Source organism: Myxocyprinus asiaticus, chromosome 42, assembly GCF_019703515.2.
Source record: "Myxocyprinus asiaticus isolate MX2 ecotype Aquarium Trade chromosome 42, UBuf_Myxa_2, whole genome shotgun sequence".
Lineage (NCBI taxonomy): Eukaryota > Metazoa > Chordata > Actinopteri > Cypriniformes > Catostomidae > Myxocyprinus > Myxocyprinus asiaticus.
The window spans coordinates 6,104,158-6,125,491 of record NC_059385.1 but is presented as its reverse complement, the minus strand read 5'-3'; the positions used below and the strand labels follow the sequence as shown (position 1 = coordinate 6,125,491).

At 38.1% G+C, this 21,334-nt stretch overlaps 1 protein-coding gene across 2 annotated transcripts; it reads right to left on the bottom strand.

Annotated features, from left to right (window-relative positions):
• Positions 1-6,257: 6,257 nt before the first annotated feature.
• LOC127432539 (WD repeat domain phosphoinositide-interacting protein 4) lies at positions 6,258-11,074 on the bottom strand. 2 transcript variants are annotated; one of them, XM_051683743.1, is made up of 11 exons: positions 10,985-11,074; positions 10,620-10,738; positions 10,184-10,258; positions 9,996-10,100; positions 8,712-8,817; positions 8,529-8,623; positions 8,361-8,440; positions 7,198-7,406; positions 6,941-7,042; positions 6,693-6,838; positions 6,258-6,561 (listed from the first exon to the last, which is right to left on the bottom strand). In XM_051683743.1, exons 2-11 carry the CDS (start codon positions 10,666-10,668, stop codon positions 6,452-6,454), a joined length of 1,077 nt encoding a protein of 358 aa, XP_051539703.1. In that variant the 5' UTR covers positions 10,669-10,738; positions 10,985-11,074; the 3' UTR covers positions 6,258-6,451. The 2 variants fall into 2 exon arrangements, with proteins under 2 accessions (XP_051539703.1, XP_051539701.1); XM_051683741.1 differs by having other exon boundaries at positions 10,884-11,069.
• Positions 11,075-21,334: the final 10,260 nt, after the last annotated feature.

Sequence of the window (21,334 nt, the reverse complement as noted above, 5' to 3'; positions counted from 1 at the left end):
ACAAGGTGACACACACAGGTTTAAATGGCAATTAAAGGTTAATTTCCCACACCTGTGGCTTTTTAAATTGTCTGTGTATAAATAGTCAATGAGTTTGTTAGCTCTCATGTGGATGCACTGAGCAGGCTAGATACTGAGTCATGGGGAGCAGAAAAGAACTGTCATAAGACCTGCGTAACAAGGTAATTTAACTTTATAAAAATGGAAAAGGATATAAAAAGAAATCCAAAGCCTTGGAAATGCCAGTCAGTACTGTTCAATCACTTATTAAGAAGTGGAAAATTCGGGGATCTCTTGATACCAAGCCAAGGTCAGGTAGACCAAGAAAGATTTCAGCCACAACTGCCAGAAGAATTGTTCAGGGTACAAAGAAAAACCCACAGGTAACCTCAGGAGAAATACAGACTGCTCTGGAAAAAGACAGTGTGGTTGTTTCAAGGAGCACAATACGACAGTACTTTAACAAAAATGAGCTGCATGGTCGAGTTGCCAGAAAGAAGCCTTTACTGTGCCAATGCCACAAATGACAACACCTTGACATGCCTCACAGCTTCTGGCACACTGTCATTTGGAGTGACGAGACCAAAATAGAGCTTTATGGTCACAACCATAAGCGCTATGTTTGGAGAGGGGTCAACAAGGCCTATAGTGAAAAGAATACCATCCCCACTGTGAAGCATGGTGGTGGCTCACTGATGTTTTGGGGGTGTGTGAGCTCTAAAGGCACGGGGAATCTTGTGAAAATTGATGGCAAGATGAATGCAGCATGTTATCATAAAATAGTGGCAGACAATTTGCATTCTTCTACACGAAAGCTGCGCATGGGATGCTCTTGGACTTTCCAGCATGACAATGACCCTAAGCACAAGGCCAAGTTGACCCTCCAGTGGTTACAGCAGAAAAAGGTGAAGGTTCTGGAGTGGCCATCACAGTCTCCTGACCTTAATATCATCGAGCCACTCTGGGGAGAACTAAAACGTGTGGTTCATGCAAGATGACCAGACTTTGCATGACCTGGAGGCATTTTGCCAAGATGAATGGGCAGCTTTACCACCTGCAAGAATTTGGGGCCTCATAGACAACTATTACAAAAGACTGCACGCTGTCATTGATGCTAAAGGGGGCAGTACACAGTATTAAGAACTACGGGTATGCAGACTTTTGAACGGGTCATTTCATTTTTTTCTTTGTTGCCATGTTTTGTTTTATGATTGTGCCATTCTGTTATAACCTACAGTTGAATATGAATCCCATAAGAAATAAAAGAAATGTGTTTTGCCTGCTCACTCATGTTTTCTTTAAAAATGGTACATATATTACCAATTCTCCAAGGGTATGCAAACTTTTGAGCACAACTGTATATATACTGATCAGCCACAACATTAAAACCACCTGCCTAATATCATGTAGGTCCCCCTCATGCCGCCAAAACAGCTCTGAACCGTTGAGGCTGTAGCAGCAGATCCTTTAAGTCCTGTAAGTTGCGAGGTGGAGCCTCCATGGATCGGAATTGTTGGTCCAGCATATCCCATAGATGCTCAATCAGATTGAGATCTGGGGAATTTGGAGGCCAACATTATTGCACTATTATATATTTCTCTTTTGTTATCTGTTATATCTTATAAAAAATGTTTTATGTCACTATATGTTAAATGTATATGTTTGTATGTATCCAGACACGTTGCATTCTCTTACTGGAAGCTTCTGTCACCATGACAAATTCCTTTTGTGTAAGCATACTTGGCAATAAAGCTCATTCTGATTCTGATTCTGATTCCTGAATGATTTTTGCCGTGTGGCAAGTCACATTATCCTGCTGAAATAGGCCACTGCCATCAGGGAATAACATTGCCATGAAGGGGTGTACGTGGTCTGGAACAATCTTTAGGTAGGTGGTACGTGTCAAAGTAACATCCACATGAATGCCAGGACCCAAGGTTTCCCAGCAGAACATTGCCCAGAGCATCACACTGCCTCCGCCGGCCTGCCTTCTTCCCATGGTGTATCCTGCTGCCATCTCTTCCCCGGGTAAATGACACACATGCACCCGGTCATCCACATGATCAGCATGGGCACTCTGACCAGTCTGCGGCTACGCAGCTCCATGCACAGCAAGCTGTGATGCACTGTGTTTACTTACACCTTTCTATCATAGCCAGCATTCAGTTTTTCAGCAATTTGTGCTACAGGAGCTCTTCTATGGGATTGGACCAGATGGGCTAGCCTTCGCTCCCCATGCGCATCAATGAGCCTTGGGCACCCATGACCCTGTCACTGGTTCACCGGTTGTCCTTCCTTGGACCACTTTTGGTAGATACTAATCACTGCATACTGGGAACACCCCACAAGACCTGCCGTTTTGGAAATGCTCTGACCCAGTTGTCTAGCCTTCACAATTTGGCCCTTGACAGGTGCCATTGTAACGATAATAAATGTTATTCACTTCACCTGTCATTGTTTTTAATGTTGTGGCTGATCTGTGTGTGTGTGTGTGTGTGTGTGTGTGTGGGTGTGTGTGTATATATATATATATATATATATATATATATATATATATATATATATATATATATATATATTGTATAGTTATGTAATCATGCATAATTTTGTCTTTATACATCATTTGCCAAAATACACTCACAGAGCACTTTATCAGGAACACCTGTACACCTACTTATTCACAGGGGTGTAAAGTACTCAGAAATTATACTGAAGTGAAAGTATGGATACTAAGTGAAAATTTTACTCAATTAAAAGTCCAAATATCTAGCCACAATCAGGGTTGAGGAGTAACGGAACACATGCAACGGGATTACGTATTTAAAATACAAAATATAAGTAACTGTATTCCACTACAGTTACAATTTAAATCATTGGTAATTAGAATACAGTTACATTCAAAAAGTATTTTGATTATTGAAGAGATTACTTTGCATTTTAGTGTCATTTGTTTAATTTAATATTTAGTCCTTTCAGATGGAAAACATTTATACATATAAATGATGCGATCAAAAGTGCATTTGAACAGCGGTGAAACACTTTCTTATGATGTGTTACATTCATACGAGCAGACAGAGAAGTAAGTTTGAAATAAGTTTGGAAATAGAAATAGAAATAAACCTTGTGTAAATTGTCAGCTTTACGCTAAGCTAAAATGCTATGTCTAGCCATTTTACATGCACATGTTACCAGGCACGATCATATTTTTTTATCAAGCAAATTCACGTTGGATCATAATTTCTTTTTTCTAGTAAGACCTTTGATATTAGGGTAAAAAACATATTCTTGATAATTATTTTTCTATTGTTTTCCTGTAAAAATATCTAAAAATCCTTAAAACAAAATCAATTTGATTGATCCTGTTTTATAAACAACACTGCATAAGATATTTTGGTTTTTCAGAGAATGTATTTTTAACATGTGTATTTTGTCTTACTGTACTGGCAGAGTTTTTATAGTCAAAACAAATGAAAAAAATCTACCAGTGCTGAAGAAGTAATCCAAAGTATTTAGAATACGTTACTGACCTTGAGTAATCTAACGGAATACATTACAAATTACATTTTACAGCATGTATTCTGTAATCTGTAGTGGAATACATTTCAAAAGTAACCCTCCCAACCCTGGCCACAATCATACTTGAGTGAAAGTAAAAAAGTATTCACATTAAATTGTACTTAAATATTAAAAAAGTAAAAAGTATATTTTTTCCTATCAAGAGAGGAGAATGTGTGAGAGAGGACGTTGTTAAATTCGATCTGTTTGTTAAGTCGCCTTTTTACTGTCTCTGACATTTGCAACCAGGTCAAAAATTCATATTACAATAACTACATTTTTGCAAAATGATTTTTAATTATTGGAATGAACACTAGAGGCGCTAAAACAACAATGACTTTTATCCCCTTTCACTCAAATCACGAGTAAAACGGTCAAATCATGAAATCAGTTCATAAACACATAATTTTCACTCTGTTCCACACACAATGCTATTTTATGACATATAAACACTACAGTGCATGACTCATTTTAACGTTTGCATTACATAACCAACTACATTTACAAGCTTGTTTAAGTGTGATCAAACTGAGCTTTAGCTCAACTGATAGAGTATTGCATATGCGAAACAAAGGACCTGAAGTCCTGATGTGTCCTGAAGAGCATGCGAGTCGACACATGAGAAGAATGTGTAATAGAAGCACCACAAATGATGTGGTTGCTTCAGAAATTGTTTTTCATGTCACATTTGCTTTTTATGACACTATCGGTTAGGTTTAGGTTTAAGGTATAGTGTAGGGAGGTAGGTTTTGTTGATTTAAATCTCGATAGAACATTAACCTTAAAAACCTCATCTGTTGGGGAGAACATTTAACTCGCTTTTAGGGCCACATAGTGGACATTTCACTTCGGAACTGCCCCGAGATGTGTAAGGAACCACGGAATTTTATTTTCACAAAAACGTTGCCACAGTCACTCAACGTTTGTTGTATGGGAGCAGGCACTCACGAATTGCGATGTCAGAGCACCCAGCCCGTTGAGACACAGAGAAAGATAAAAAAAAAATTCAAATGAGGCTTTGAAGAAAGTTAGAAATGTTGTTGGTTTTGTGAATTGTTTTCTGAGGTTTACTACCAAACCTGGCTGTTGAGCAGATGGATGAATTCAATAAAATTCATAATTAATATTTACTCAGATTCCATTTTTTTTATTATCATTATTATCATTATCATTGCTGATTTTATAGTTATTATTATAATTAATAGTTTCCTAACAACAACAATAATAATAATTCAGCAAATAGGGCACAGAAATTCATAGATATGATTTAAATATGAAGGCAAGTGTAGAAATAAATGACATTTAATTATAAAAGCCTTTTGTTTTTATATATATATTTGCAATGTGAATGATAATCTTTTACTTCATAACTGTCCAATCTATAGAAGTAGCAGCTGTTTCGAATAAAGTTTAGGACAAAACCCATCGGGGTTTCGTGCTCATAGTTTTGAATGAATACATCACATTCAGTTGGGTGGTCACATTCGGTCTAGTCACACAAATATTTCAAAGTATCCGAAGCTCAAATCAGATCTGAAATTCTGCCTCTGCAGATGGTCGAAACTCCACACAGCCGCAATGCGACACTCCATTTGGAATGATTGACCTCTGGTCTGTCATCTGTTGGATGCAGTGAAAAGGCGACTTCAGTCCAGTAAGATGAAAAAAAATTATCTTCAAAAATGTAGTTTGTACTTTTCAAGTTTAAATAAAATTGTAAGGAGTAAAAAGTAATATTTTTTGTTTGGAAATGTACTTAAGTAAAAGTACAAGTATTCAGTTTAAACTGCATTTAAGTAAAGTACAAATCCCCAAAAATAATACTTAAGAATAATACTTAATTATTTTTACTCAATTACTTTACACCCCTGCATATTCATGCGATTATCTAATCAGCCAATCGTGTGGTAGCAGCGCAATGCATATAATCATGTAGATAAGGGGTCAGGAGCTTCACTTAATATTCATATCAACCATCAGAATGGGTAAAAATGTGATCACAGTGATTTGGACCGTGGAATGACTGTTGGTGCCAGACGGGCTGGTTTGAGTATTTCTGTAACTGCTGATCTCCTGGGATTTTCACGCACAAGTCTCTAGAATTTACTCCGAATGGTGCCAAAAACAAAAAACATCCAGTGAGCTGCAGTTCTGCAGATGGAAACACCTTGCTGATGAGAGAGGTCAATGGAGAATGGCCAGACTGGTTCGAGCGGACAGAAAGGCTACGGTAACTCAGATAACCGCTCTGTACAATTGTAGTGAGCAGAACAGCATCTCAGAACGCACAACACGTCGAACCTTGAGGCAGATGGGCTTCAACAGCAGAAGACCACATTAGGCACTTTATTAGGACCATAGTGTTTCTAATAAAGTGCCCGGCGAGTGTATAGCAATACATAATATAAAATGCAAAATTCATAAAACTAAATTTGTGTGGTGTTTTTAACACTGTTTAACCAATTAATCGAACATCTATCATATTGGAAGTTAACTTGCTATCTCCCTGTGTGTAACATAGTCCAGTACTACATATTACCTCAAAAGGTTGCATTGTTTTATCAAAACAATCAAAGTGTGAGGGATTGTATCCCTCAACTTTTTCAAAGTTAGTGGATTTCTGGAGTACAAGCAGAAGACCATACAATTTGGAATAGAAGATCTTCAGAAGAGGAAACACTTCCTTATGTGAATTTGATAAATGTTTATAAGACATTTATTCACTTTACAAAGACCTTTATGCTTTTATGTACAGTTGATTATACAAGACAGTAACATTTATTCACACAAATAAGCATCAATGACATGGCATTGCAATTAGCAGAGCTCAATGCAGAAGTACTATTTCACATGTTGCCAATAACTGTAGATACAGATCAATCAAAGTTCTCCAGTTTTAGAAGTCATCATCATCACAAATGTCCAGATACACGTCAAAAGCTTCACGGTTGCAGTTTCCATCCGGGGTGAAGACGTACTTGTGGAAAGTCCCATCAACACATATGGCTTAAAAAATGAGACATTAAATACAATTAGAGAAAATAAGTTATTTTTAATGGCTTCTGAATGTTTTGCTGACAGTTACAGACAAATACAGGTTCATGCAAGGTTCTCTTGAAGGTATAAAACTAACATACCAATAACAGAGTTGACGTTTTTGGAGGTGTTCTTCCCAAAGGCACAGATACAAGCGCATTCGACTGGGACAGTGAAGTTAGCCAGAGACCACTGACTGTCCACATACTGTCCAATAACCGGCCCCACCTTACCTACACGTGCCAAGCTGATGAAGAAAGACGCCACAAATTATTCCCAGAAAAGTCTGCCAAGCTACAATTACTAGGAAATCATTAATATTAAATAAATATTTTTGTGAAAATCTTACGCCGAGCGGCGATTAAGTTTGGTATCTTTCAGAGCAAATATGTGCACAGTTCCCTTGTCACTTGATGCACACAGAAAAGATGAGTCATGGCTGAAATTAATGCTGGAAAACAAAGTTTAAATGATACATTATACAAAAAACTATAACAAATAATCTGACATTTAAAAGTAATTAAAAGGACGTAGACTGTTAGACTGTCTTATTTAGTGAATATATTTATTCATATGAAACAGTGAATGCTAGAGGCTGGTTAATACCAGTATAATGTGGCAGGGTCAGTTCCTCTTCGCAGTTCCACTAGTTTATCTCGCGTTGTAGTGTCAAACAGACGGATCAAGGTGCCCTTCCGGGAGGCAGAGGCCACCACACTGCCAGGCTGATTGAGAGCCAGACAGGCGATTTCACTCTGATGGGCGTTGATGGTAAATGGGGCAGAAGACGTGCCAGGTTTTGTGTTGGAAAGGTCCTACCACAGAATCACAAACACTGTGTTAATTCTGTAGAACCTAAAACTTGTGTGAACATGAAAATAACAGGGCAAATACACCGATCAGCCACAACATTAAAACCACCTGCCTAATATTGTGTAGGTCCCCCTCGTGCCGCCAAAACAGCGCCAACCAGCAAATCAGAATAGCATTCTGAGATGATATTCTTCTCACCACAATTGTACAGAGAGGTTATCTGAGTTACCATAGACTTTGTCAGTTCGAACCAGTCTGGCCATTCTCTGTTGACCTCTCTTATCAACAAGGTGTTTCCGTCCACAGAACTGCCGCTCACTGGATGTTTTTTGTTTTTGACACCATTCGGAGTAAATTCTAGAGACTGTTGTGTGAAAATCCCAGGAGATCAGCAGTTACAAAAATACTCAAACCAGCCCGTCTGGTACCAACAATCATCCATGCAATTATCTAATCAGCCAATCGTGTGGCAGCAGTGCAGTGCATAAAATCATGCAGATACGGGTCAGGAGCTTTAGTTAATGTTCACATCAACCATCAGAATGGGGAAAAATGTGATCACCGTGGCATGATTGTTGGTGCCAAATGGGCTGATTTGAGTATTTCTGTAACCGCTGACCTCCTGGGATTTTCACACAACAGTCTCTAGAATTTACTCCGAATGGTGCCAAAAACAAAACAAAAATCCAGAGAGCGGCAGTTCTGTGGATGGAAATGCCTTGTTGATGATAGAGGTCAACAGAGAATGGCCAGACTGGTTCGAACAGACAAAGTCTACGGTAACTCAGATAACCGCTCTGTACATTTGTAGTGAGAAGAATATCATCTCAGAATGCTATTCTGAGATGCGGGTTGGTGCTGTTTTGGCGGCATGAGGGGGACCTACACAATGTTAGGCAGGTGGTTTTAATGTTGTGGCTGATCGGTGTATGTTGCTGCATCCCAGTATATCTTACCATTAACTGTAAACTGCCACATTTATGTCCTGGGAAAACCAACAACTGCTTTTCCAAACTAGGGCACAAGTCACACAAACCTATAAAAACATGAATGAAGCACTTGTTAGACAGAAAATATCGTCTTTCTGATATAACGGTGCATATTTTAAGCAATTCTGACAATACCTTTGGGATTATCTCGTGTGTCAAACTCAAACAGCTTGACAGGGTTGTCGGGGAAACTATAAACGTAGATCCTGTTTTTCAAGACAATGATGATTCTTCACATACAAGGAAAGAAGAGAAATTAGACATTAATAGTAAAAAAAACTATATATTTTAATGAAATTTGGAGCATTATTGTCTTACTTGTCATGTCTCATGCGCACAGCCAGCACTGGTTTAGTGAACGTGAACTCAAGGACAAGTTTGTCTTTGGGGTCTCTGACTTCCTGAGCATCATCCCAAATTAATACTGCCAAAAATAAAATGGATAACGTAGATAAATGTATAGATGTTAAAATAATAGTTCACCCAAAAATGAAAACTTTCTCTTCATTTATTCACCCTCATGCTATTCCATATGTGTGAATTTCTTTTTTCTGCAGAACACAAATTAAGTTTTTTAGAAGAATATCTCAGCTCTGTTGGTCCATACAATGCAAGTAAATTGTGACCGAAACTTTAAAACTCCAAAAAGCACATAAAGGCAGTATAAACGTAATCCATGTGGTTTAATCCATGTCTTTTAAAGTGATCTAATCGGTTTTGGGTGAGAACACACCAAAATATAACTCTTTCACTGTACATCTTGCCATTACAGTCTCTAGGCACGATCTTGATTTCAAGCTCGATTACACTTCCTAGAGCTTGACAGATGCACAGAGCGCTAGATGGCGCTAGGAAGTGTAATTGAGCGTGAAATCTTGATTGCCAAGGAGACCGCTGATGTCAAGACTTATAGTGAATAAGGAGTATTTAACAGGGTAAGGTGGGCAAGGAGGAGGCGGGAACAGGCTGAACAGTCAACCTAAGTTTTAATAACATAAATTAACTCAAATCAACTTAAACACAAACACATAGACACACAAACACACACACAGCATCCGTGTGTGTGTTTCTCTCTCGAACTGGTGCCTCCGGCTCGTCATTATCCCCCTCCCAGCTGATTAGCCCAATTCAGGGCCGGGCGTGTGTCCTCACGGCCCAGCCCGGCCCCGCCCTCCTCGTCACAGAGTTATATTTTGGTCTGTTCTCATCCAAAACTGATTCGATCACTTCAGAAGACAAAGATTAAACCACATGGATTACTTTTATGCTGCCTTTATGTGCTTTTTGGAGCTTCAAAGTTTTGGTCACCATTCACTTGCATTGTGTGGACCAACAGAGCTGAGATATTTTTATAAAAGTCTTTGTTTGTGTGCTGCAGAAGAAATAAAATCAAACACATCTGGGATGGCATGAGGGTGAAGAAATTATGACAGAATTTTCATTTTTGGGTGAACTATACCTTTAAATCACAGTCTTAATACAACTTGTTATTCCAGTTTCAAAGTTCATTGAAGCCCTATACTGAACCATCAAAGTGAAAATACTTCTAAGACCAAAGCAGTAAAAGTATATAAGTGCAGTGTAGTCAGTGTTTTAGCATACCTGAGATTTCTGAGAATTTGGGATTGACACCACCTCCCACCACAGCCAAGAGATTTGATCGATGAAGCATTGAACACAGAGCAATGCTGCCCACCTGCTCGTGGTCTATAAACAACGAAAACACAGAAAATTAACAGATAATTGTCCAAATACATCTTTTAAAAAGGAAAAATACAGATTTCTCTTACCTAAATGCCCCTTTTCCATTAAAGGTTCCACATTATAAATCCGAACACCTGTCTCCATGGCACAGCAGAAACAACCTTAATTACAGGGGAACAAAGTGGAAGTAATAACTAAATAGTAAAGTAAAGATCTTTAGTATATTATCAGTAGGTTAGTAATTAGTAACTTGATTAATCAGCCAGTATTTGGCCATTTCGAGATTACTGGCTGATAACTTATTAACAAAAGTGGTACTTAGAAGGTAAAAAAGTTTGTTAAATTTATTCAAGAAAAATATTACAGATCAAATCTAGCTTTTTATTACTGGGGGTCCCTGGGCTGTCTGAAAGTCTGGATCAGGGTCTCAGGGTCTGATCTAGCTCCATCCGTTATTACATACGTTAGGAGGATGTTATTATCATCTGGAAGAAAAAAAAAATAAAAGTGCTTTAAACTCACTCTGGTCCTGGTTGAATTGCAGGCTGTTGACTCCTCTCTGCTGGGCCATTATTCCTGTGAGGATTTCACTGCTGGTTTTAAGAAATCTTCAGGGGTTATATGTTCTAGATCTGATCATCCTGGATGCCAAAAAGACAAAATTTTAACACATTAAAGCTGCCACGATAATATGACAAAGAGCTCATAATACCCTCAAATATGTAAACAACATCTGTCCACGGCATATTTCAGTTCCTTTTGTTGTTGTCATTACATCTCACTTACAATTAAGATATAAATAAGCCCGAATGAGTTGCCCTGCTTGGGTAGGAGATAGGAAAAGGAGTTTATAGTAATAAATATCAACTTGATAGTTGATATCTCACATTTGGCAATAACTGCACAGCTGCCAGGCTCTGTTGTTGTTATTGTCGCTGTTCTCTTCCTCTAGCGTGACAGGGCACTGTAGGAAGAGCATTACTGCCACCTGCTGGAGCGGAGAACAAACGAGCGTAGCGACTGATGAGATTTTGGGCGGGGCTTAAAGGCTAAGACGCTGTCCCTGATTTGCCAGGTACGATATATTTTAATATTAATGAGCAATTTTTACAGACTGTAATGACGCGTTTCCGTCATATTTAGCAGCGTAAATTTAGCAAACTTTTTATCTTGCTTTCACAAACAAATGTTGCTGGCTTGGTCCCTGTTATATAAGCATAACTTTTCACCCCATAGATATTTAATTTGGAACAATTACAATATATTATTTAAAAACAAATCTTTATTTTTTGAAAGATGGTTTTTAGCAGGCATAACACGAGTCGATCAATTATTAAATCAAGAAGGCATGTTGCTCACTTATTCTGAATTTCTAGATGTCCATAAAATCCCAGTAACACCAAGGGAGTTTTCTATTGTCATGGATGTGATTTCCATAGGGGTCTTGGCATTATTCAGAGCTAATACTCAAAACAGTATTGCGCCCCCTTCTGCTATTGATTTATTTGATACTGCAATTGGGAAACTTTGTTTTGCCCCCGGAGTTTTAAATATTAATAAAACTATTCGTTCTTTACTTCAAAAAGACATTGTCACCATGCCAAAATGTATTGTTTATTGGAATAGACTGGTGGAAGGTTTATTATGGAAGGCCATCTGGACTTTACCAAACAAATATTTATTGGTAAATAAAGTTAAGGAAATAACTTTCAAAATCTTTCACAGATACTACCCAGTAAATAATTTTCTTGTTAAATTTAAAAAGGATATTGATTTGAACTGTTCTTTTTGCAATACCTTGGCTTAATCCTTGTTTCGTTTATTTTGGCATTGTGCTCATGTAAGGAAATTTTGGAAAGATTTGACTAGATTTATAATTGATAACACTGACCCCAATTTTTCTTTGTGTTTAGAAAACGTTATATTTAGTTTTACTAATATCCCCTCAAATAAAAGGAAAGAATACTATATTATAAATGTAATTTTAATTTTTGCTAAATTTCATATACATAAATAAGCACAGTAAAACCCAACCTTTGTTTTTGGTTCTGGAAAAAGAAATTCAAATATATATCAAGGCTATTTTTCATTCACATAATAAGAAAGCAATTAAAACTGTTTCTATATGAGTTCTTTAATATATTTACATTATGTTATCCTACACCTCTGGCTGTATATTTTTCTATATGTATATGTATTATTGCAGTTCATATTATATATATATATATATATATATATATATATATATATATATATATATATATATATATATATATATATATGTATGTATGTGTATAAATATGTATGTATGTGTGTGTATATATATATATATATATATATATATATATATATATATATATATATATATATATATAGTCTTATTGTGTATTCTATATACAGTGTTGGGGAGTAACGGAATACATGTAACGGGATTATGTATTTAAAATACAAAATATAAGTAACTGTATTCCACTACAGTTACAATTTAAATCAATGGTAATTAGAATACAGTTACATTCAAAAAGTATTTTGATTACTGAAGAGATTATCTTGCATTTTATTGTCATTTGTTTCATTTAATATTTAGTCCTTTCAGATGGAAAACATTTATACATATAAATGATGCGATCCAAAGTGCATTTGAAAAGCCGTGAAACACTTTCTTATGATGTGTTACATTCATACGAGCAGACAGAGAATTAAGTCTGAAGTAAGTTTGGAGCAGAAGAAATAGAAATAAACCTTGTGTAAATTTTCAGCTTTACGCTAAGCTAAAATGCTATTTCTAGCCATCATGATACAGACAGCTGCACGTAAACAGCGTTGCCATGTGATGCTTGTTACTTTTCTCAGCGCTGATGAGGATGAGCTCATCATAGTCGTTTGTGATTACTGGCTGAGGAGTATTGTAAAAACCCCTTTTTTATTTTTATTTTAAAGATTGCTAGGGTGGATTTTCACTTCTTTGACAGGTAACAATCGATGGAATTAGTATATTAAAACTAATTTAGTTTTTGTGTAAAAAATATGTGTCTTATTTGAGACAAAACTTAAAAAATAAAAAAATAAAAAATAGATTACAATGTGACCTGTTATTGTCATAATTCACTTTGTATCCAACAGGTGGCAGCATGTAACTAAAGAATAGTGTTCTCATAAATAAGCCAAAGGGTATGATGGCCCTTAAAGGAGCACTTTTGAAACATATGTATAAAATCATGGCCACTCACATAAGATGAAGATTCCAGTCATATCAGTATCCTTATAAAGGCAGTTTTATTAATAAATGTGGAGGGTCTTATGGGGGCTGCCATGTTAGATCAAATCTAATCACTTTTATTGTCTCACAACCATATACACAAGTGCAATAGTGTGTGAAATTCTTGGGTGCAGTTCCTGAGCAACATAGCAGTCGTGACAGTGATGAGACATAAACCAATTTACAATAAACATCAGATTTACAACACAATTTAAAATCTAATATACACATAATTACACACAACACAATATACAAATAATAATATACAATGTACAGTATACAATACACACAATATAGAATACACATTACACAATAAAAAAGTATATATAGTATATATAGAAAGTACAGTAGGTTGTATTGTACTGTATTGACATTCAGGCTATCGGTTGATAGTAAGTTGCCAGTGTGTTGTTAAGAGAGAATATAATATAATAATAATAATATAATTTATGACAGTCCGGTGTGAGATATAAGAGTAAGAGAAATAAAGTGCAGTGCTGATGTATTTTGATCGTGGGAGATCAAGAGTTCAAAAGTCTGATTGCTTGGGGGAAGATGCTATCATGAAATCGGCTGGTGCGGGTCCTGATGCTGCGATACCGCCTCCCTGATGGTAGCAGTGAGAACAGCCCATGGCTCGGGTGGCTGGAGACTCTGATGATCCTCCAAGCTTTTTTCACACACCGCCTGGAATATATGTCCTGGAGGGAGGGAAGCTCACCTCCGATGATGTGTCTGGCAGTTCGCACCACCCTTTGCAGTGCTTTGCGGTTGTGGGCTGTGCTATTGCCATACCAGGTGGAGATGCAGCCAGTCAGGATGCTCTCTACAGTGCAGGTGTAGAACTGTGTGAGGATGTGGCGGTTCATTCCAAACTTCCTCAGCCGTCTCAGGAAGAAAAGGTGCTGATGAGCCTTCAGTGTGGATGGACCATGTTAGTTCCTCAGTGATGTGGACACCCAGGAACTTGAAGCTGCTGACTCTCTCCACTGGTGCTACATTAATGGTGATGGGATTGTGTTCTCTATCTCTTCTCCTGAAGTCCACCACAAGCTCATTTGTCTTACTGACGTTGAGGGAGAGGTTGTGCTCCTGACACCAGTGTGTCAGAGTGTGCACCTACTCTCTGTAGGCTGTTTCATCATTGTCAGTGATCAGACCAACCACCGTCGTATCATCAGCAAACTTAATGATGGCATTGGAGCTGTGTGTTGCCACACAGTCATGGGTGAACAGGGAATACAGGAGTGGGCTGAGAACACAGCCCTGCGGGGCTCCAGTGTTGAGGGTCAGTGATGAGGAGATGTTGCTGCCCATTCTAACCAGCTGGCGTCTGCTTGACAGGAAGTCCAGGATCCAGCTGCACAGCGAGCTGTTTAAGCCCAGAGCCCAGAGTTTCTCATCAAGCTTGGAGGGCACTATGGTGTTGAATGCTGAGCTGTAGTCTACAAACAACATTCTCACATAAGTGTTCTTTTTTTCCAGGTGGGAGAGAGCAGTGTGTATTGTAGATGCAATGGCATCATCAGTGGAGCGGTTGTTGCGGTAAGCAAACTGCAATGGGTCTAGTGAGGGAGGCAGCACAGAGCAGATGTAATCTCTGATTAGTCTCTGAAAGCATTTGCTGATGATGGGGGTCAGAGCACAGGATGCCAGTCATTTAAGCAAGTGATTTTGGATTGCTTTGGAACAGGCACAATGGTGGATGTTTTAAAGCATATGGGGACTACAGACAAAGAGAGGGAAAGGTTGAAAATGTCCGTAAAAACATCAGCCAGTTGGTTCACGCACGCTCTGATGACGTGGCCCGGAATGCCATCTGGACCTGCGGCTTTGCGGATATTCACCCGTCGGAAGGATCAGGTTACATCCGCTACAGAGACGGAGAGTGAACTAACCTCTGTAGCTTCGGCCGCGAGAGCTGTTATTTCCCTCAAAACGAGCAAAAAAAGTATTTAGCTCATCAGGGAGAGAGGCAGCGGTGTTCACGGTGGATTTTTTATTCCCTTTAAAGTCCGTGATGATGTTAATTCCCTACCACATGCTTCTAGAGTTGGTGGTGTTAAACTGTCCTTCAATCTTGTTCCTGTATTGACGTTTTGCTGTTCTGATCGGAGGGCATAACTGGTTTGTTTATGCTCCTCCGCGTTCCCGGAATTAAAAGCGGAGGTCCGCGCATCAAGTGCCGCGCGAACATCGCTATTAATCCAAGGTTTCTGGTTCGGGTAGATCCGTATTGTTCTGGTCGGAACGACATCCTCTATGCACTTTCTGATGAAACACGTTACGCTATCAGCGTAAAGCTCGATGTCGTCATCAGAGGCGGACCGGAACATCTCCCAGTCCGCGTGATCAAAACAGTCTTGTAGCGTAGAGTCTGATTGGTCCGACCAGCACTGGATCGTTCTGAGTGTGGGTGCTTCCTGTTTCAGTTTCTGCCTGTAAGCGGGCAGAAGCAGAGTGGAAGAGTGGTCCGATTTGCCAAATGGTGGGCGGGGGAGGGATTTGTAGCCGTCCCGGAAGGGAGAATAGCAATGGTCCAAAACCCGGTCCCCTCGTGTGTTGAAACTGATGTGTTGGTGGTATTTTGGTGCGACTGATTTGAAACTGGAAATAACATGACCAGCCAAATCAGGTCTGTCAACATAGAGGTGGTACAACCGGTGTGGTCGCTACCGAGGGGGACCAAAAAATAAAATAATTTAAATATATATACACACACACACACACACACACACACACACACACACACACACACACACACACTGATCAACCACAACATTAAAACCACTGACAGGTGAAGTGAATAACATTTATTATCTCGTTACAGTGGCACCTGTCGTGGGGTGGGCTATATTAGGCAGCAAGTGAACAGTCAGTTCTTGAATTGCATGTATTGGAAGCAGGAAAAAATGGGCAAGCGTAAGGATCTGAGCGACTTTGACAAGGGCCAAATTGTGATGGCTTGACGACTGGGTCAGGACATCTCCAAAATGGCAGCAGTAAGGGGGGGGGGGGGTGTATTTCTTGCTTGTTTGGATTATTCATCCCCCCTGGAATCTTTCAGAGTGCCCATGCTGACCCCTGTCCACCACCAAAAGCACCTACAATGGGCACGTGAGCGTCAGAACTGAACCATGGAGCAATGGAAGAAGGTGGCCTGGTCTGATGAATCACATTTTCTTTTAGATAATTTGGACGGCCAGGTGCATGTGCATAGTTTACCTTGGGAAGAGATGGCAGCAGGATGCACTACGGGAAGAAGGCAGGTCTGCGGAGGCAGTGTGATGCTCTGGGCAATGTTCTGCTGGGAAACCTTGGATTCTGGCATTTATGTGGATGTTACTTTGACACGTGCCACCTACCTTAAGATTGTTTCAGACCACGTACACCCCTTCATGGCAATGGTATTCCCTGATGACAGTGGCCTTTTTCAGCAGAATAATGCCCTTTGCCACACTGCAAAAATTGTTCAAGTTTGGTTTGAGGAACGTGACAAAGAATTCAAGGTGTTGACCTGGCCTCCAAATTCCTCAGATCTCAATCCGATTGGAGATCTGAGGAATTTGGGCCTGGGAGATCTATGGGATGTGCTGGACCAACAAATCCGATCCATGGAGGAACCAACTTGCAACTTACAGGACTTAAACTGCTGACGTCTTGGTGCCAGATACCACAGAACATCTTCAGAGGTCTTGTGGAGTCCATGCCCCGACGGGTCAGAGCTGTTTTGGTGGCACGAGGGGGACCTACATGACATTAGGCAGGTGGTTTTAATGTTGTGGCTGATCGGTGTATATATATATATATATATACACACACACACACACACACACACACATACACACAAACTACATTGTTACTTTTTCAATGCACAACCATGTTGTATGGTTTTTTTCCACATTTTTCCACATTCTCATACTGATAAATGCTTACACAGAAAGCCCCACGAGGATGTATGAACTTTATAGTAGGAAGAGGCATTCTAAGCATGTGGATGAAAGTGCCTTAAAATATAACAGTCTCATTTGAAGTTAAACAGAGGTTGACATCAAAACAAGGGCACTTTAGATCCCTTTTCACTACTTGAGAATGTTACTGCATGATGTCTAGCTTGCATGTGTATTTATAATATTGAATAATATAATATTTCAAGGGAAAATATTTTAAAGCACACTGTTTAGCCGGTTAACACTGGTTACTGTGGTGTAATGAAATTAGCTTTTTTAGGATATTATTAGTGTATTTAAAGAAACTTTTACATTGAGTCTGAGCTGATAAATGAAGCCATTGTTCTTTTCTGCTGAATCATAAGTAGTTGCATAGAGCTTGAGGCCTCCAGATCATTTACTTGATGGGTCTCATCATATGAGTTCTAAGTGTTATAAAATGGCTCTTACTTCAAGAACAAACATACATTTTTCTGTCTCTTTTCACAAGTGTAATATCACCTACAATGAACAAGGAGAAAATATAGAAAAAAAATTATATTCGTTGAGTGAATGTGTTTTAGAAAATAACTTACTATACTAAGTAACTTACTAATTAAGTAAAGTTCTCAGCCTGATCTCATGAAAATTACATTAACGTGGCAACATTGATGCACCTCACTAACCTAAAACTTTAACCTAAACCTAACCAACAGTGTCCTAAAAGCAAATGAGAGGTTAACAACACAGACATCCTTACCCTAAACCAACACCTAAACCTAACTTATATTGTGCTAAAAGTAAATGCGTCATCAAAAGCACATTTTCTGAAAAATAAGTGTTTGTAAAGTCATAATCAGCCATTGAACTCATGATTTGTGTAAAAGTTAATAAAATGCTCAGTTTTTTTTGCGGCTCTAGTGTTAATTTCACCAGAAAACTGCAGCAAAATGTAGAATTCGGCACGTAAAACACAATTTGCAAAAACTTAGTTATAGTAACGCTCATTGTATGAGATAAGGTTGAAAGTACTTAGTAATGTGATTACTTTCCACTGAAGTAATCAGTACAGAATTATGATTACAATTTTAGAGAAGTAATTAGTAATTTGTAGTGAATTACATTTTTTGAGTAACTTACCCATCACAGGGCATGACTTATTATTTTAAAATGACTGTTTGAAAAACATTTTTTTTTTTTTTTTTAAGTTAAAGCAAAAGTTGTGATAAACAATGACCTGCAGATGGCACTGTGAAGATACTCTGTTATTTTGTTTAAAATTAATGTTGAACAGTCACGCTTAATCCACACAAAATTCTGCTAATGTTAATTAATAGTCTGTAAAAAACCTAGAGTAACCACTCAAATTAAGAGAGTTCACCTACAACATTTGAGTGCCACAATTACCAAATGCACTTAAGAAGGATCTGCCCTTTTCAGTCTCTCAAAATAAAGAAAATATATGTTGCTGTGCTGCAACAAATGATCACATTTCTTTCCATTAAGCTGTCCTGTCTGCTTTGATTATCGTTTTGCTGTCTAGACTGATTTCTGGATGAATTCCAGAGTGCAGTAAGCAAACAGAGATGTTGCCAGAAGCAGCTATTGCTCTCATAATGTTAATGTGTTTTCTATATAGATACTTAAGTGACCAAAGGCAAATGTATCTAGCATTTAAACCAAGCCTGATTCAGATCTTTTCATACACCTGGTTTTGACTGAAATTCCAATAATATTCCCCCATAAAATACACTAAAAGAAATAATTTAACTGCACTATTTCTAAGAGGAATAACAAAAGCTGGCAAAACACTAGAAGCCTCCCCTGGTCGGGAGACGAAATGTCCAGTATTGAAGGCACTGTGTTCCGCATTAAAGGAATAGTTCACCCAAATATGAAGATTTTCTCATCATTTACTCATCCTCATGCCATACCATATGTGTATGACTTTCTTTTGCTGAACACAAACTAAGATTTTTAAAAGAATACATCAGCTCTGTGGGTCCATACATTGCAAAAGAATGGTGACCAGAACTTTGAAGCTCCAAAAAGCACATACAGGGAGCATAAAAGTAATCCGTAAGACTCCAGTGGTTTAATCTATGATGTCTGAAGTAATATGATAGGTGTAGGTGAGAAACAGATCAATACTGAAGTCCTTTTTTAACTAAAAATGTGCACTTTCACTTCCACATTCTTCTTTTGTTTTTGGTGATTCACATTCTTCGTGCATATCGCCAACTACTGGGCAGGGAGGAGAATTTATTATGAAACAATTACTTCAATATTGATATTTTTCTCACCCACACCTATCATATCGCTTCTGAAGACATGGATTAAACTACTGGAGTCATATGGATTACCTTTTAGCTGCCTTTATGTGCTTTTTGGAGCTTCAAAGTTCTGGTCACCATTCACTTGCATTGACTGGACCAACAGAGCAGAGACATTCTTCTAAAAATCTTCATTTGTGTTCTGCAGAAGAAAGTCATGCACATTTGGAATGGCATTAGGGTAAATCATGAGAGAGTTTAAAATTTTGGGTGAACATTTACTTTTAATTTGTAAATTGCCAATATCGCCACAAATGCTTGTGCAATGATAGAGGAGGAGTTTGTGAAGGTTATCTTTGAACACTGTCTTTCAGTTGAAGTAAAACAGGAAGGATTATGAGGCCGAAGCTGCTACAGCAGTTTTGAAGTGTACAGTGAGCGTGCTAAATTCATGGTTATAAATGTATCTAGCAAAAGAAAACTACCTGATGAGGAAATTTGTGGTGTCAAGATGCAACTTCATAACTTGATAGTAGGTCCAAATACTAGTGTATTGTCTATTTGCATTCTCTAAAGTATTTACATACTTATGCAATTCACTAGAAGTATGCAAAATTGAGATGCAGCCACTGTTTTATTTTCACAGTACATCTTTAACTTTCAGGTTATTGTTTTCTGTGACCCACAAATGAGTTCAACAAGACTATTGTCATGTAATCATAGTGCATGGCACCTGTTTTGCATTCTGAGTTCATACAGCAGAATTGTTTTCACACTTCTTAAAAAAGTTAATTAAAACAAATGAAGAAGGTTTATAGTGCACAATGCTCCACGAATGCATCATCAAATGTTACACTTCGGCTAAAAGCTAAACTTTAGCTTGCTGCTTGCACAAATTTAAAGGGATAGTTCACCCAAAAATGAAAATTCTCTCATTATTTGCTCACCCTCATGCCTTTCCAGATGTGTATGACTTTCTTTCTTCTGCTGAAAACAAATGAAATTTTTTAGAAGAATATCTCAGCTCTGTAGGTCCTTACAGTGCAAGTGAATGGTGGCCAGAACTATCCTTTTAAGTTTAAAGAGACAGGGACATCACCTAGGAAGAAGCAATTTTAATGACTGTGGAAAAAAACTTTGTGTTCAGTGGCCTTCTGTAGTATTATCAAAAAGAGTTCTCTAATAATCAGTTGGAATGACCATAAATAGAAATGATGACAGCCTTTTTTTTTTTTTGTTAGTACTCACTTCCTTCTAGTTAAAGACTGTAATTGTACTACTTTGAGAGCAAGGACACAAAAGAGCAAATTATTTGAACAGTGAGAGTGTATCAGACAAAAATAAACATTCTACGTATTTCTTACTGCTACATACATTCTACATTTTAGCAATTAAAATTTTCATTTTTCTGTGATTTACGTATAGTTGCAGGACATTCTCGTTCCAGAGAGCATTTTCTTGGACAGACATTTTGGTGAAGAGAAAGATAATACATTTTAAATGTGCATATCTGCTAAAAAATTATTTTTTTTACCTTTTAGGAGTACACTAACACACGGATATAGTCTCAGATCAACTGACATTAACTAAAAGCCACAAAACTACAATTTTTATTTAATACACACAAATTTTGCTCTCATTCTCCACCTGGGCTTCACTATCAATTACATTCAACATCTCTTAAATCAATTGTTTCCTTTTGAAATGGCAGTAATTACAGTGGGCAGGAGGTGAAATGCAATGCTAATCAGTTTGGTGGGCATCATTCCAACCCTG

Excerpts from the sequence above, each read along its gene's own strand:
- LOC127432539 (XM_051683743.1), bottom strand. The coding sequence starts at position 10,668 with ATGGCCCAGCAGAGAGGAGTCAACAGCCTGCAATTCAACCAGGACCAG. Across the intron at positions 8,818-9,995 it reads CAAATTCTCAGAAATCTCAG|TATTAATTTGGGATGATGCT; the intron begins GTATGCTAAAAC and ends TATTTTTGGCAG. Across the intron at positions 6,839-6,940 it reads AAACTTAATCGCCGCTCGGC|CTTGGCACGTGTAGGTAAGG; the intron begins GTAAGATTTTCA and ends TTTCTTCATCAG.